Source organism: Heptranchias perlo, chromosome 2 (genome assembly GCF_035084215.1).
Source record: "Heptranchias perlo isolate sHepPer1 chromosome 2, sHepPer1.hap1, whole genome shotgun sequence".
NCBI classification, from domain to species: domain Eukaryota; kingdom Metazoa; phylum Chordata; class Chondrichthyes; order Hexanchiformes; family Hexanchidae; genus Heptranchias; species Heptranchias perlo.
Window position 1 is genome coordinate 97590727 of NC_090326.1, and position 14136 is coordinate 97604862.

Consider the following 14136-nt stretch of genomic DNA (forward strand, 5'->3'; position numbering starts at 1 on the left):
TCTTATGGTTTCAGAATTATTTAGCTTATTCTTCCTTTCTCCACATAGTGGTGCTATATTTGTGCATGATCTAAGTGTTCCTTGCATAAATTGTTTTAAATTGAATGTAGTTGCAATGTTATATTTACAATTTTGAATTCAGACATTTAAATAACTGACTTTCCACTGACTCGCCAGGATGGATATAGTACTGTATTGGGTGCTGCTGATTTTGGCATTGGTGTTCTACAGAAATAACTGTCTGGCTGCATGTATGTATTTGTCTATCTGTTTAACAGTTGATTGTACACTGGCTGAAAAATGTAATGTATATCAGCTGGATTGTGTGACCTGGCTGAAGTTTACTTGATTACAGCAAAAATATGAGTTAACTGGTGTAGCAGTTGAGTCAAACTTTAGTTTACAAATTACATTTATATAGTACTCTTCATATAAAAGAACTTCTCTGAGAAATTTTTAGGGAGAAAGAGATGGACACCAGCCAGGAGGTTGGGGAAGAGTGCAAGCACAATTAAAGAGAGAGGTTTTCAGGAGCCTTTTGAAGGCAGGGAGAGAGGTAGAGTGTGATTTTTTTGGAAGAGTTCCAGAGAGCAAGGACACAATAGCTGGAAAGTTAGCCGTTGATGGATCAGAGGGGTTGGAGAATGAGCAATAACCTGCAGCTAGAGGAACTGAATTTATTAAACTTGCAGATATGCAGTCCTCTGCGATGGTGAGACACCTTGACGTAGTGCAAGGGTTAAGCAGCCATTACTGCCCTCCTTCAAAGAGCTCGCTTTTTTTTTAAGCAAGTTCAAGCACTGGAAAAATAATTGTGGAGTGATCTTTAAATATACATTTGCTGCCTTGCTCCAATTTTTGTAATGCTGTGAACTGTTCTCTTCACTTCTGTGGCTTAGAATATTTTTCTCTCTTTCCCAGATGTCTTTGATAACACTATCTCTTCTGTACTCTCCACTTCCCATCTTTATCTTTTTCCCTTACTGTCAACATAATCTTTGTGTCTTGCAAAACAGTTAGTGGTTTCATATTTCTGGAAATTCATATCTCTTGCATGAAAATCTGCTTTGAGGAAGAGAAAAGGAAAGGTGCCAGTTGTATGAAGGGTTTCACATTCTTGTCTCCTGGATTAATTTCAAAACAACTGCCATATGTTTCCCTGATGTCCCTTTTCTTCCTACCTTCTGCCTGTAATCATGCTCCATTTCCTTAAGCTCCCACCCGGGGCCTGTGGTGTATTTGTCTCGATTTCCAAGAATCCAGAATCTTTTCCTTAGAGTTTTACTAATGATGAACAATACCTGCTGTAGTAAACGTCTAGTGCTTTCTCCACTATAAAGTGCAGGAAAAGGAACCGGAGGTTTGGTCCACGCATTATAATTTTCTGAGAATTCATTAAAAGAACAGGTGGTTGTTATCTCACTGCTGTGCTGAGTTTTCACATACAGAACTGTAAAATGCATTATGAATTTTACAGTTAATTGATAACTGAGAGCCCTGAATTCCATCAAAGTAAATTTTCCATTTCTCTCTCTAGCTTGGTCTTATTATCTCCACAATTATGTCCACTCACTTCAGTTCATTCTCCCTCTTAATCCTGCACCTGCTGTGATGGTCCTCAAGTTATGATTCTACAGTTGCAAATTAATAAACAGCTTGCATTTATATAGCGCTTTTAACAGAGTAAAAACATCCCACGGCACTTCACAGGAGCATTATCAGACAAACTTTGACAAACTGAACCACATAAAGAGATAGTAGCTCAGGTGACCAAAAGCTTGGTCAAAAGGTAGGTTTTAAGGAGTGATTTAAAAGACGAGGGAGAGATTTAGGGAGGGAATTCCAAACCTTAGGGCCTAGACAGCTGACGGCACGGCCGCCAATGGTGGAGCAATGAAAATCAGGGGTGCCAGAATTGGAGGAGCGCAGAGATCTCGGAGGGTTGTAGGGCTGGAGGAGGTTGCAGACATTGAGAAGGGCGAGGCCACGGAGTGATTGGTGCAATGTATGTGAAATTGAATTTTTAAAAATCTGATAATCTCTGGACTACCACCATGAATGCTCCCAAATTGTTGTAATGTGGTCACTAATATCCTTCAGAGAGGGCTCTACTGTTCCTAGCTGGTCTGTCCTACATGTGACTCCAGTTCCACACTGTTTGACTTAATGCCCTCAGGACGACTAGGGATGAGCAATAAATGCAGCCTTGTCAATGTTGTCCATAACCTAAGAACAAATAGATTTTTTTTAAAACGTACAACTCTCCCTCGGAAGATTAAATGGGTGGGATAGAGTTCATGGCTGGTTATGTTGTATATGGTTTGTTGAAGGAATGGATCATTTGACTCCTTCCATGTGTCCTTATATTTTCATCCAATGCTCACAAAGAAAATGCAGGGTTTTTTGGATGTTCTACCTGTGTTTATTTGCCTTCCTTAAGAAATTAAGTGGAGAGACCATGACCACTGAAAGATAGTGGTGGAAATTATGGTTACTTGGTTACTTTCTGTTGCTAAATCTGATTGCTAAATTGTTTACTAATCCCTTGCCAGTTTATGGAGCCACTTCCTCCTTTTTCCACCCCCCCCCCCCCCCCCCGGCCTCCCATTTCATGCTGGCACGCTTCGCACTTCCGTACATGTTGCAATTTTCCTTGCATCCCTTTTAATTCCCTCCCTCACCAGGTTAACAGCACATTTCTCCCCCTTACCTCAAGTTCACGCAGGTACTCTTTCACACCCTCCCCCCGCCCTCCACTCCCCATTCAGAGTGGCAGGGTTCTGCTGCTGAATCTTCCCTAAGTCCTCCAGATCAGAGCTAGTCTTCACACCTCGCCTCTGCTTCTGCTCTTACCTGAAACTGGAGTCAAGAATTCCTCCTCACTCCCAGAAGTCATTTAGCAGATTTGGATTTCCCCAGAGTAGCAACACTATATCAGGCAGGAGCCTGGAGTGATGAGTCAGGAAGCAGAGCAACAATAATTTTTCAGATTCCAGGATTAAAATGCAGCCGTGATTTCCCCCAGCCCTGCCCCCATTGGCCCCTGCCTATGACTATACAAAGTATATGCTGCCTGTTCATAGGAGAAGGCTAGATGAACTGAATATCCTATTGTGTATTACTAGAATGTACATCACAGAAACGGGCCATTCAGCCCAACAGGTCCATGCTGGTGTTTATGCTGCACACGAGCCTCCTCCCACCCTTCTTCATCTAATCCCATCAGCATATCCTGCTATTCCTTTCTCCCTCATGTGTTTATCTAGCTTCCCCTTAAATGAATGTATGCTAGTTGCCTCAACTACTCATGGTGGTAGCGAGTTCCACCTTCTAACCACTCTCTGGGTAAAGAAGTTTCTCCTAAATTCCATATTGGATTTATTAGTGACTATGGGCTCGATTTTAGCACCCGCGATCGGGTGCGTTCATGGCGGGGGTGGGGGGGGGCTATGAAAATCGGGGATTCCCAGGGCAGAGCAGGAGCCTGGCTCCAACCCGCCCACTTCCGGGTTTCCCACTGACGCGCTCACATGCGCGCGCAGCCCCTGCATGTGGGCCTCCCGCCGGCAATTAAAGCCGGCGGGGTGCCACTTAAAGTACTTAAGCAGGTACTTCACGTTGTTTACAGACCTGATTGACCTGTTATTTTAGCAGCGATGGGATTTTGCAATTGAGAGAGACTATTTCCCTTACTGGGGGAAACACTCCCAGTTCAAACGGACGTGTTGCAGCCAGCAGCCTGTGGCAGCTGCAAAGGTCCATCTGACAGGTGGGGGGGGAGACCACTCTGTCACTTTGGACAAAGTTTGGCCTCCACCACCTTCCTCCTAACAATCGAATTCACCAACTTGGAACCTCAACCCCGGTGTGCGGACACATTTACCTACCTTGCGGACCCCCTCAAACGTACATCTTGCGGATGGGGGCTGCCATAGTTGCAGTCATGACCTCCTCGCAGGACGAACAGCATCACCAGCCACGCCGTCCACCTCTGACGCGTGGAGCTCCACAACACAGTGCTGTGACACATCCACCTGCACAGCAGGAGGGAGGGCAACTGCAGAGAGATATGCGTCGCAGAAGGCACTACCCTCGCCACAGGGTCTACAGACCGAGGCTCAGCTTCCTGGACCTCTCTGAGGAGCAGTGCATACGGAGGCTCAGAGTCAGTCACCAGGTAGTCGCGGACATCTGCAGCCTCCTTAATGACGAGCTGCTCCCGGATGGACCGAGCACCGTCTTCCTACCTGCCGCTGTCAAAGTCACCACTGCCCTCAACTTCTTCACCTCTGGATCCTTCCAGGGTGCCACCGGGGACATCACCAGCATCTCTGTCGTCTGCACACAAGTGCATGGATGACCGCAGTCAGATGGAGAGGGCAGTGGGATTCCACGCTGTGGCTGGCTTCCCACGGGTGCAGGGTATAATCGATTGCACCCATATAGCAATACGAGCACCTCCACACGAGCCAGAACTGTTCGTCAACAGGAAGGGCTATCACTCCATGAACATTCAACTCATCTGTGACCACCGCAAGTGATTACTACACGTGTACACCAGATACCCTGGCAGCTGCCACGATTACTTCATCCTCAGGGAGTCCACCATGCCACCCCTCTTCCACTCACCCAACACCCGCAAGGGCTGGCTCCTCGGGGACAAGGGATATCCCCTGCACACGTGACTTATGACACTTCTGACGAACCCCACCACCGAGCCACAGCGTCGATATAACGACAGCCACATCGCTACCAGGTCCACAATTGAGCAGGCTATAGGGCTGCTCAAGAAGCGCTTCAGGCGTCTTGATCAGTCTGGGGGAGCGCTTCAATATGTGCCACGCAGAGTGGGACGCATTATAGTCATCTGTTGTGCCCTGCACAACATGGCACAACAGAGAGGGGTGCCGCTGGAGGAGGCCCCATCCACATCTGCCACCCATATTGAGGATGAGGAGGAGGGGGCCGAGGAGGTGGAACAACCCATGGGCAGAACAGCGGCTCACCTGGCTGCTTGTGAGGCCAGGGAGTCACTGATATATGAACGGTTCTCCTAACATCGGATTGTCTGAAGAGTCCAGTCCTCGTCACCTGGACAGAGGAGCGGCCATACCAGCCCCCTCCCCTGCCCCCTGCACAAAACAGTGGTGCAACTACACCTGTACCCACTGTAGTATGACCCAATGGGTGGGACCAAGTGTGCGTCTTCATGGTGAGCCCCATGAAAGGGACCTATTGCACAAGCCAGTCAAGAATGGGCAAGACGTGGCAGTAGTGGTGATAATGGGATTTATTGTGCATGTGGCAGAAAAATAATATAAATAAAAAAACATGCCAAATCGTCAAACACCCTTGTGCATTCCCTTTGTGCTCACAAAACTTTCGCCTTGCGCTTCCGGGAACCCCTATGTGGTGCTACCCCTGTGGCTTCAGTGGAGGTAGTGGCAGGTTGCTCTTTTCCATGCCCTGACCGATGAGATGCTTTGGGCCGACTCCCTCTGGGTTTGGGTGCCCGTGAGGACCCCTCCAAAGACTGCTGCACCTGCACCTGTGCAGGGGCAGACTCTGCCACCTGGAGAGGGGGCACCATTGCAGGTACTGGTTGAGAGGGGGGCAACGGGTGAGATGTGGGAGTGCTTTGAGTGGCGTCCCCGCTTCCATGTCCCCTTTCACCATCATCCCTCTCATGGCCCAGGCCCACATCACTCCTTCCACCCTGCTGGACGGCAGTTTGGAGGACTTGTGTGAAGCCTTGGAAGGCCACTTCTAAAGTATCTGTCAGCCTGTTCAAGGCTGCAGAATGTTGCTCACCCTGAATCCGAACGGCTGTTGTCAGGGCCTGAATGGACTCATTGTTGAGCCGTGCTTGACGCTCGAGGGAGGCTAGCCTCTCCTTCAATGCAGACATTCCCGCACCTACCCGCGACACTATCTCGGACGCCTTCATGTCCCTGCGACACTATTTTGGAGATACCCTCCTGTACCTGTGCCACCGTTCCCCCTCATGCAGGAGTTGGACTCCTCCATCACCTGCACGATTGTGGAGAGTGCGCGTGGCACCTGTTCCAGCACCTTGGCAATGTGCTGCTGCCCCTCGACGACTCTCCTTTTCACGGCTGGCCCCCAAGGTTCAGCATCTGGGTCCAGCTGAGCAGATCCTGGAAAAGAGTGCTCCCACCGACACGGACTCTCCACAGCTGCCCCTGCCACCAGGGTCTGCTCGTGCTCACGTGCGTGGTGACTCACCATGTGCAAGCCCAACTAAGTGAGGACGGGGACCCACTGAGGTGTATGTATCTGCGCTGGTGGATGCGTGGCTCAGATGTGACAATGGACCTTCAGAGACCGGCAGGTCCTCTGAGGAATCTCCCTCCACGCTCACGGCGCTCGCAGATGGCCCTGCAAGAGAACAGAAACCAATATTAGGCATGTGGACAGATGTTGAGGTGCTGCAGATGCCAAGTGATGCTAAGATCATTCGCTATCATGAGTGCTGAGTGTTAGCTTTCTGTCACCGGCCGTTCATGCAACCCCAGACTCGTCATCTGCCACGGACAGGCACTCCAGCGTGCGGCTGATCTCCAACGCCTGCTGCTCCGCATCCATTAGGACCACCTGGTGTGGCGGGCCCCCTCTGGTCCATGCCTTCTCCCGGGCGTTTGGGCATCTCTTCTATCAAGGCAAAACACAGAGGTGTGATTGAGTGATGGTTGCATGGTGAGCTGCTGCATGCATTGGTGTGGGTTGGGTTGGGTTGAGCATGAGGGAGATGCATGGGAGGGTGCGTGTGCAACTTAGCCATGATATTGTAGGAGGATTGGGGTGCGTGGTAGTGTTCGAATGGGGACAAGGGCGGTGAGTACGTGCAGGCAAGGTGAGGATGATAGTTGAGTGGATGTGAGGAGTGATGCAAGAGCGTTGTGGTGGCAGTGGAGAACGGGTTGTGTGGTTGTGGAGGTGATGTGGAAGATGGAGTGTGGGAGAATGCGTAAGTATACTCACTTTGCCTGACCTGGTTAGATCATTAAATCTCTTGTGGCACTGGACCCAGGTTCGTGCCACATTGCCGCAGCTGCTGACCTCCTCTGCCACCTCCAGCCATGCCTTCCTCGTGGTGGAGGGAGGGCACTTCCTCCCATCAGATGGGAACAATATTTTCCTCCTCCTCCTCCTCCTCCTCCTCCTCCTCACCCCATCCAGCAGCAGCTGGAGTGAGGAGTCTGAAAATCTTGGGGCAGCCTTCCCTCTGGAGTGCTCCATGGTGTAGTATTGGTTGTTTGCTGCAGGAGGAGCATTGGTGGACTGCCCCTTTAAATAGAGCTGCTCCGGCTGACAGACCTTACTGCGCATGCGCAGTCCGCCCACCGCGCAGCTTACCAGCGGGAAACCCGGAAGCAAAGGTAAATGGCTCCAATTATCCTGTAATTGCGTGCGGAGCACACTGATTTCACCGGGCGCGTGGGACCCCCCGCCGCGAACCTGCCGCCATGGTAATATCGGGCCCTATATCTTATATTTATGGCCTCTAATTCAGGTCTCCCCCGCGCGTGAAACATCTGTGTCTACCCTATCAAACCCTTTCATAATCTTAAAGACCTCTATCAGGTCGCCCCTCAGTCTTTTTTTCTAGAGAAAAGAGCCCCAGCCTGTTCAATCCTTCTTGATAGGTATAATGTCTCAGTTCTGGTGTCATCCTAGTAAGTCTCTTTTGCACCTTTTCCAGTACCTCTATATCCTTTTTATAGTATGGAGAGCAGAACTGTGCCTAGTACTCCAAATGTGGTCTAACCAAGGTTCTAAACAAGTTTAACATAACTAACCTGCTTTTCAATTCTATCCCTCCAGAAATTGAACCCTAGTGCTTTGCTTTTTTATGGCACTACTAACCTACATACTTAAAGATGATTCATTCTATTCACATTCCCATCTCCTCGATTTGCAGCCTCTGTGTGGCGGTCACAGTTTACAGCAGTAAAGCCATAATGAAACTATTTCCTAGTATTTATTGTAAAATGTAGCGTACTTTTGAAGTTTATAGGTATTTTAGCCTGTCACTCATGTGCATTTTGTTACATTCCTACAGTGTTCCACAATTGCCACAGTGAGGAGAAGTGCCCACCTTGTACCTACCTCACTCAAAAATGGTGCATGGGGAAACACGAAGTAAGTATAGCTAAAGGAAACCAGACTTACTGTGAGATTTGTGGCTCCCAGCCAGACCATGTATTTAAAAGAAAACTGCAGAACGCCCATCTCTTCCCTGGCTGTTTCTTTAGTGGACACAGCAGTGATATCAGCTGATCACCACTTCTGAAAATGTGGTTGCTGGCAACCATTTTAATACAGATGCATGGAAAAATGGAAATCCAGCAGACTGGGAGTACTATTTTAAAAACAACAAAGTAATAGGGAGTATGAATTGAAAAAAAACTTGCAAAAGATATCAAAGCTAATAGTAAAAGTTTTATAAATATTTCACGAGAAATGTGGGCCCATTAAAGACAGATGCAGGTGATACTATAATAGATACTTGTTAAATGAATACTTTGTATCTGTTTTTACAGTAAAGGAAAAGGACAAAATACCAGCGGTACAAAGGAACGTAAAAATAAGTCGAGGGGAGGAACTTATTGGATTTGAAAATAAGTTTTAAAAAAAAATAGGGAATGGTGTAAATAATAGGACATAAGATAGACAAATCTCCAGGATCTGATGGTTTCCACTCTACAGTATTAAAACAAATGGGTGGGGAAATTGTAGGTGTGTTAGTCCTAATTTTCCAAAGTGTTCTAGATTCAGAAATTGCCTTTTTGGATTGGAAAATTGCAAATGTTACTCCATTATTCAAGAAAGGAGGGAGGGAGAAACCAGGAAACTACTGACCTGTCAGTTTAACATCAACTGTGGGAAAGTTATTGGAATCTATCATCGGAGATTGAGTGAGCATTTGAACAGGTATCAGCTGATGTAAGAGTCATTATAGATTTGTGATGAGTAGGGCATGACTGACCAATCTAGCTTGAGAAAGTCACCAACATGGTGGATGGGACTGTCTATGGATGTTGTCTATATGGACTTCTAGGAGGCATTTGATAAAGCTCCACACAAAAGATGATTGGCAAAAACAAAAGCACGAGGAATTGGAGGTAACCTTGTGATGTGGGTTGATAATTGGTTGGGAGGAAGGAGACAAAAAGTAGGGATAAAGGGAATGTACTCTAATTGGGAGGATGTGACAAGTGGTGTTCCCCGGGGATCTATACTGGGGCCTCAACTTTTCACCGTATCTATCAATGACTTGGATGAAGGAATAAAGAGTTGTCTGCCTAAGTTTGCAGATGACACCAAGTTAGAAGGCACAGTAAGTTGTGTAGATGGGAGCAGAAAGTTACAAAGGGACATGGACAGTTTAGTGAATGGGCAAAATTGTGGCAGATAAAGTTCAATATGGGAAAGTGTGAGGTCATTCACTTTGGATCCAAGAAAGACAAATCAGAATATTTTCTTAATAGCGAGAGACTAGGAACTGTGGATGAGCGAAAGGATTTGGGTCTCTAGGTACACATCACTAAAATCTTATGCACAGGTACAAAAAGTAATCAAAAAGGATAATGGAATGTTGGCCTTTATCTCAAGGGGACAGGAATACAAAGGGAAGGAAGTTATGCTTCAGTTGTAGAGAGCCTTGGTCACACCCCATCTGGAGTACTGTGGGCACTGCACCTCAAAGGATATATTGGTCTTGGAGTACAATGCAAGTTCATCAAAATGATATCACTGCTTAAAGGGTTACATTATGAAGATAGATAACGTAAACTTGGTTTGTATTCCCTTGAGGTTAGAAGGTTCAGAGGTGCTCTAATTGAGGTATTTAAAATGATAAAAGGATTTGACCAGAGAAGCTATTTCCTCTGGTGGGGTAATCCAGAACAAGGGGACACAATGTTAAAATTAGAGCTAGGCCATTCAGGAGTAAAATCAGGGAAGCACTTCTTCACACAGATTTCTACTACCCTTTAATTCTTTCTTCCCCCAAAAGGCTGTGAATGCTGGGTCAATTTAAATTTTCAAGACAGATCAACAGATTTTTATTAGGTAAGGGATAAGGATCAAAGATTGGTAAATGGAGTTGGGGTACAGATCAGCCATGATGTAATTGAATGGCGGAACTGGCTTCGGCACCAATTTGAATGACGGTAGTTTGGTCAGTCAGTCAGTACAGGTCCTCAGAACCTGGTTTAAATTTCTCTAAAGCGACCAAACAAATTTTGGTGATTACATATATATTAGTTTTGGGAGTTAAAATTTGACTGAGTAAATATTGTCAGTCAATTGAGAGCAGCGATGTAATGTAGCTATTATTTAAATGTCTGCTTTAACACTTTGTCACTTGTAAGAGACTGTCTATAGTGCATTTTATCACAATGATACAAGAGGTGGCTACTCTGGTATTTAGCCTGCCCAAAAATATACTGTGAAAAATTGAAAATTAATCTTTGCATATAAAGCATACATCACAAGGTATCTTTAGATTGATATGTTTTCTGTAACAATTGGAATGAGCATATTAAACTATTTAACTCTAATTAGATAATAGTAGATTTACTTTTTAAATATATAAATATATAAATATAAATATATATATATAAATAAATATATATATATATATATATATATATATATATATAAATGACACCTTGTACACCAAAGATTGGAACAGGTGGATGAAAGTGACAGAGCAGCCTGTTTGATATTGCTGTCATGAATGACTGTGTATTTTCTCCCCTCACTCATCAAACTCCATTTAAGTTGCCTTGATCTAGAGAATACTCAGACTTGAGGTGAGTTAGAAGGCTACATTTGCTCCATAACGAAACCCAAGTATACTGACACCAATGATGACGAGTGAACACGTTGCAAGAAAATTACCTTACGCTGCTTCACCCCCAAGTATTAAGGCTAGTCTACACTGCATGAAATACAGGGACTATTATCATTTATTGAAAATAAAATTTGTGGAGCAGCAATAAAGGAAAACCATAGAGACGTATATTAGGAAGTATTTGTGATTGATGGTACTTACCTGTAGAGTTGTTTTCTGTTTCACACGATCGAATCAGCATCATGCAGACATTAAATGCTGGATTACTGGAAGCACTAGATGCATTGATATCTTTAGTTGCATTCCACTACTCCTTGTGGACTAAGCGGGGAATGATTGCTTCAGTTTGCAATAGATCAATATTTTTACTCCACTTGGTTGCATGGTCATGTAAATGTATTGGAACACTTCAATTATTAATAATCCAAGTTCACTATAAGGGGGTTCAAGTGTTTTTTTATTAGTGGAGAGTAATAGCCAGAATATGTTAGGATTGTTAATCATGGGTCATTAATGGACATGTTGAGGCAGTACAGAAGATCAAAGTCTTTTCCTATGCTGTGTTGTAAGAGTAAAGCTAGAGAGGGACCCTGTAATAACAAAAAAAAAGTTCCAAAGTTCTTTTTAGAAGAGTAACTGCTGTTAGGAAATTTGAGAAGCTTAATGTAAGATTAGTTTGTGGCTGGGAACTGTTTGCACACAATAAATGCAGACATTGTTTCTTCTCCATTTCACATGAATTTTGTCAAAATGATTTGTCAGAAATGTCATGGCCTATTTTGGAGACCTTCAGCTGTTTGTTGCAGGTATCAGCTTGCCATTGTATTGTAGGTCTGCTTAACTGATCCCATAACTTGTGTTGAAGCCATAAATCAAGCATGCAATTCTTCTCATTAATGGCTAATTGTACATTTCCAAAGCTAATTGCAGAATTCAGAACTGTGTTTTGAACAAATGTCAGTTTGGAAGTTTACACGTGGGTGATAAAGCATGTGTCATATGCAGTGGATCTGATATTGCATTAAATCCATGTAACGCTTTTTCTTCCAGCCGCGGAACAATATTCCTTGTCACCTTACTGGCATTTCCTGTGGGCTTGCCTGTAACAAACTCTTGCCTTGTGGAATGCACAAATGTAAGAAGATTTGTCACAAAGGCGACTGTGTTACTGAGGAGCAATGTAAACAGCTGTGTATCATTCCACGACCTGACTGTAATCATCCATGTTCGTCTCCATGCCACCCAGATTCGCCTTGTCCGAAGACCCCATGCAATGCAGAGGTACAATAGATACTGTTCAGAAAATCAAATAAACCTTGTGAAAGAGAGAATTTGCATTTATATAACGTATTATGTCATCAGAATATCCCAAAGAGCCTTGCAGTGAGTTACTGAAAATGCAGTCAGTGTTGTTGTTGTAAGTAAACATGGCAGCCAGTTTATGCACGAACCGGTCCAAAAAACGTCAAGTGAATGAGTGGCCAGTTAATCTGTTTTTGGTGGCAGTACCTGAGGGAGGAATTTTGTCCAGGAACCTTGGAGAACGCCTGTATTCTTCTGAGTAGTGCCATGGGATTTTTTTTACATCCACTTGAGCAGTAAGATGGGGTCTTGGTTTACCGTCTCATCCTAAATATGGCACAATGCAGCATTACCTCAGCATCACCCTGAAGTGTCCACCAAGATTACATGGTCAGGTCCTGAAGTGGGGCTTCAACCTATGGCCTTGTGACTCTAGCACAACTAGTAACTGAGCCAAGCTAGCACAGCTGAGGAGGGGTACACGCCTTACGGGACATTGTGGACATCCTGCTGTTCCATCACGGTGTGATGGGATCTCCAACACACAGCACCATTTTGCTATTTCTATGAAGTAGCATTTAGTCACAAGGCCTGCTTTATTGTATTCAGTAATACCAAAATGTTTCTATGCGATAACCCCCTGTGTTTGAGATCATTCTTGACATTCCTGAAATTTGATCTTTTGTCAATTTTCTAAAGCACTGCCTCAACAACTTGCAATGGCAGCACAGTTGAGATCAGCAGCTTGCTTTGTTGGGAATTGTGGATGCTGACCTGCAGCTCACCATTCGGTATTGTATCATGTTGGACCGTTCTTGAGATGGGCAGTGGTGAGAGTTGGGAGAGAACACTGTGGCTCCAAGTTTGTGAGGACCGCACATAAAATCAAAAAATCCTATGTTGCCCCTTATAGTGCATTTAAGCCACTGTGCTTAAATTTTACTTCAAGATGTCAATCTGTAGGCCTGTAGATTTTTAAAAAAGAGTAATACAAATATGTATGAGTGTTGGTAAAACAAAGATGAAAACAATGATCACATTAATTGACTCCAGCATTACATTGTCAGATCTCAGCGTCTTAAAATGCAGGGAAAGGGTGTCACACAAAATCTAGTTTTACACTTAAAATAATCAAATAACTATTGAATTAGTCTTGCACTTTACATTTTTAAAATCATCGTTGATGCACTAAGAATTTGATACTCTGGCTTTGATAGTGATGCAAGTGTACAAATTAGCCACATTAGGCCACTTTTTGGATGTTATACTCTTTTTAGAATACTGTGTGAAAGTAATCTTGATGCAGTGCACTGAAACCTGTTTACCATGACAGCTGTTGTGTTGCAGGTGATATTACATTGCGGCTGTCAGCGCAGGAAAGAGATTATGATCTGCAGTGAAGCTTCCAGTAATTACCAGAGGTTTGTACTGCTTCCATTTGCAGCTGGTTCTCCAGTGTGGAAGTTGGATATTAGACATGTAATTTGATTCACTAATGAGTAACTCATCGAATCATAGAATGGTTACAGCACAGAAGGAGGCCATTCGGCCCATCGAGCCCATGCGGCTCTTTGTAAGAGCAGTCCAGTTAATCCCATTCCCCACAGACCGACAATTTTTTTTTCCCTTCAAATATTTATCCAATTCCTTTTTGAAAGCCAGGATTGAATCTGCTTCCACCACCTTTCAGGCAGCACATTCCAGATCATAACTACTTGCTGTGTTAAAAAGTTTTTCCTCATGTCATCCTTGGTTCTTTTGCTAATCACCTTAAATCTGTGTCCTCTGGTTCTTGACCCTTCCGCCAATGGGAACAGTTTCTCTTTATTTACTTTATCTAAGCCCTTCATGATTTTGAATACCTCTATCAAATCTCCTCGCAACCTTCTCTGCTGTATGGAGAACAACCCCAGCTTCTCCAGTCTATCCAAGTAATTGAAGTCCCTCATCCT

The 14136-nt window shown here is 44.7% G+C and overlaps 1 protein-coding gene across 1 annotated transcript in view; it reads left to right on the forward strand.

The window, feature by feature from the left end:
- The window catches only part of nfx1 (nuclear transcription factor, X-box binding 1), an 84481-nt gene that overhangs the window by 48387 nt on the left and 21958 nt on the right, over positions 1-14136 (forward strand). Inside the window, exons 15-17 of the mRNA XM_068004627.1 lie at positions 8084-8163; positions 11933-12163; positions 13532-13605. Of these exons, the coding sequence (XP_067860728.1) occupies positions 8084-8163; positions 11933-12163; positions 13532-13605 (385 nt within the window). The remainder of the gene's footprint in view (positions 1-8083; positions 8164-11932; positions 12164-13531; positions 13606-14136) is intronic.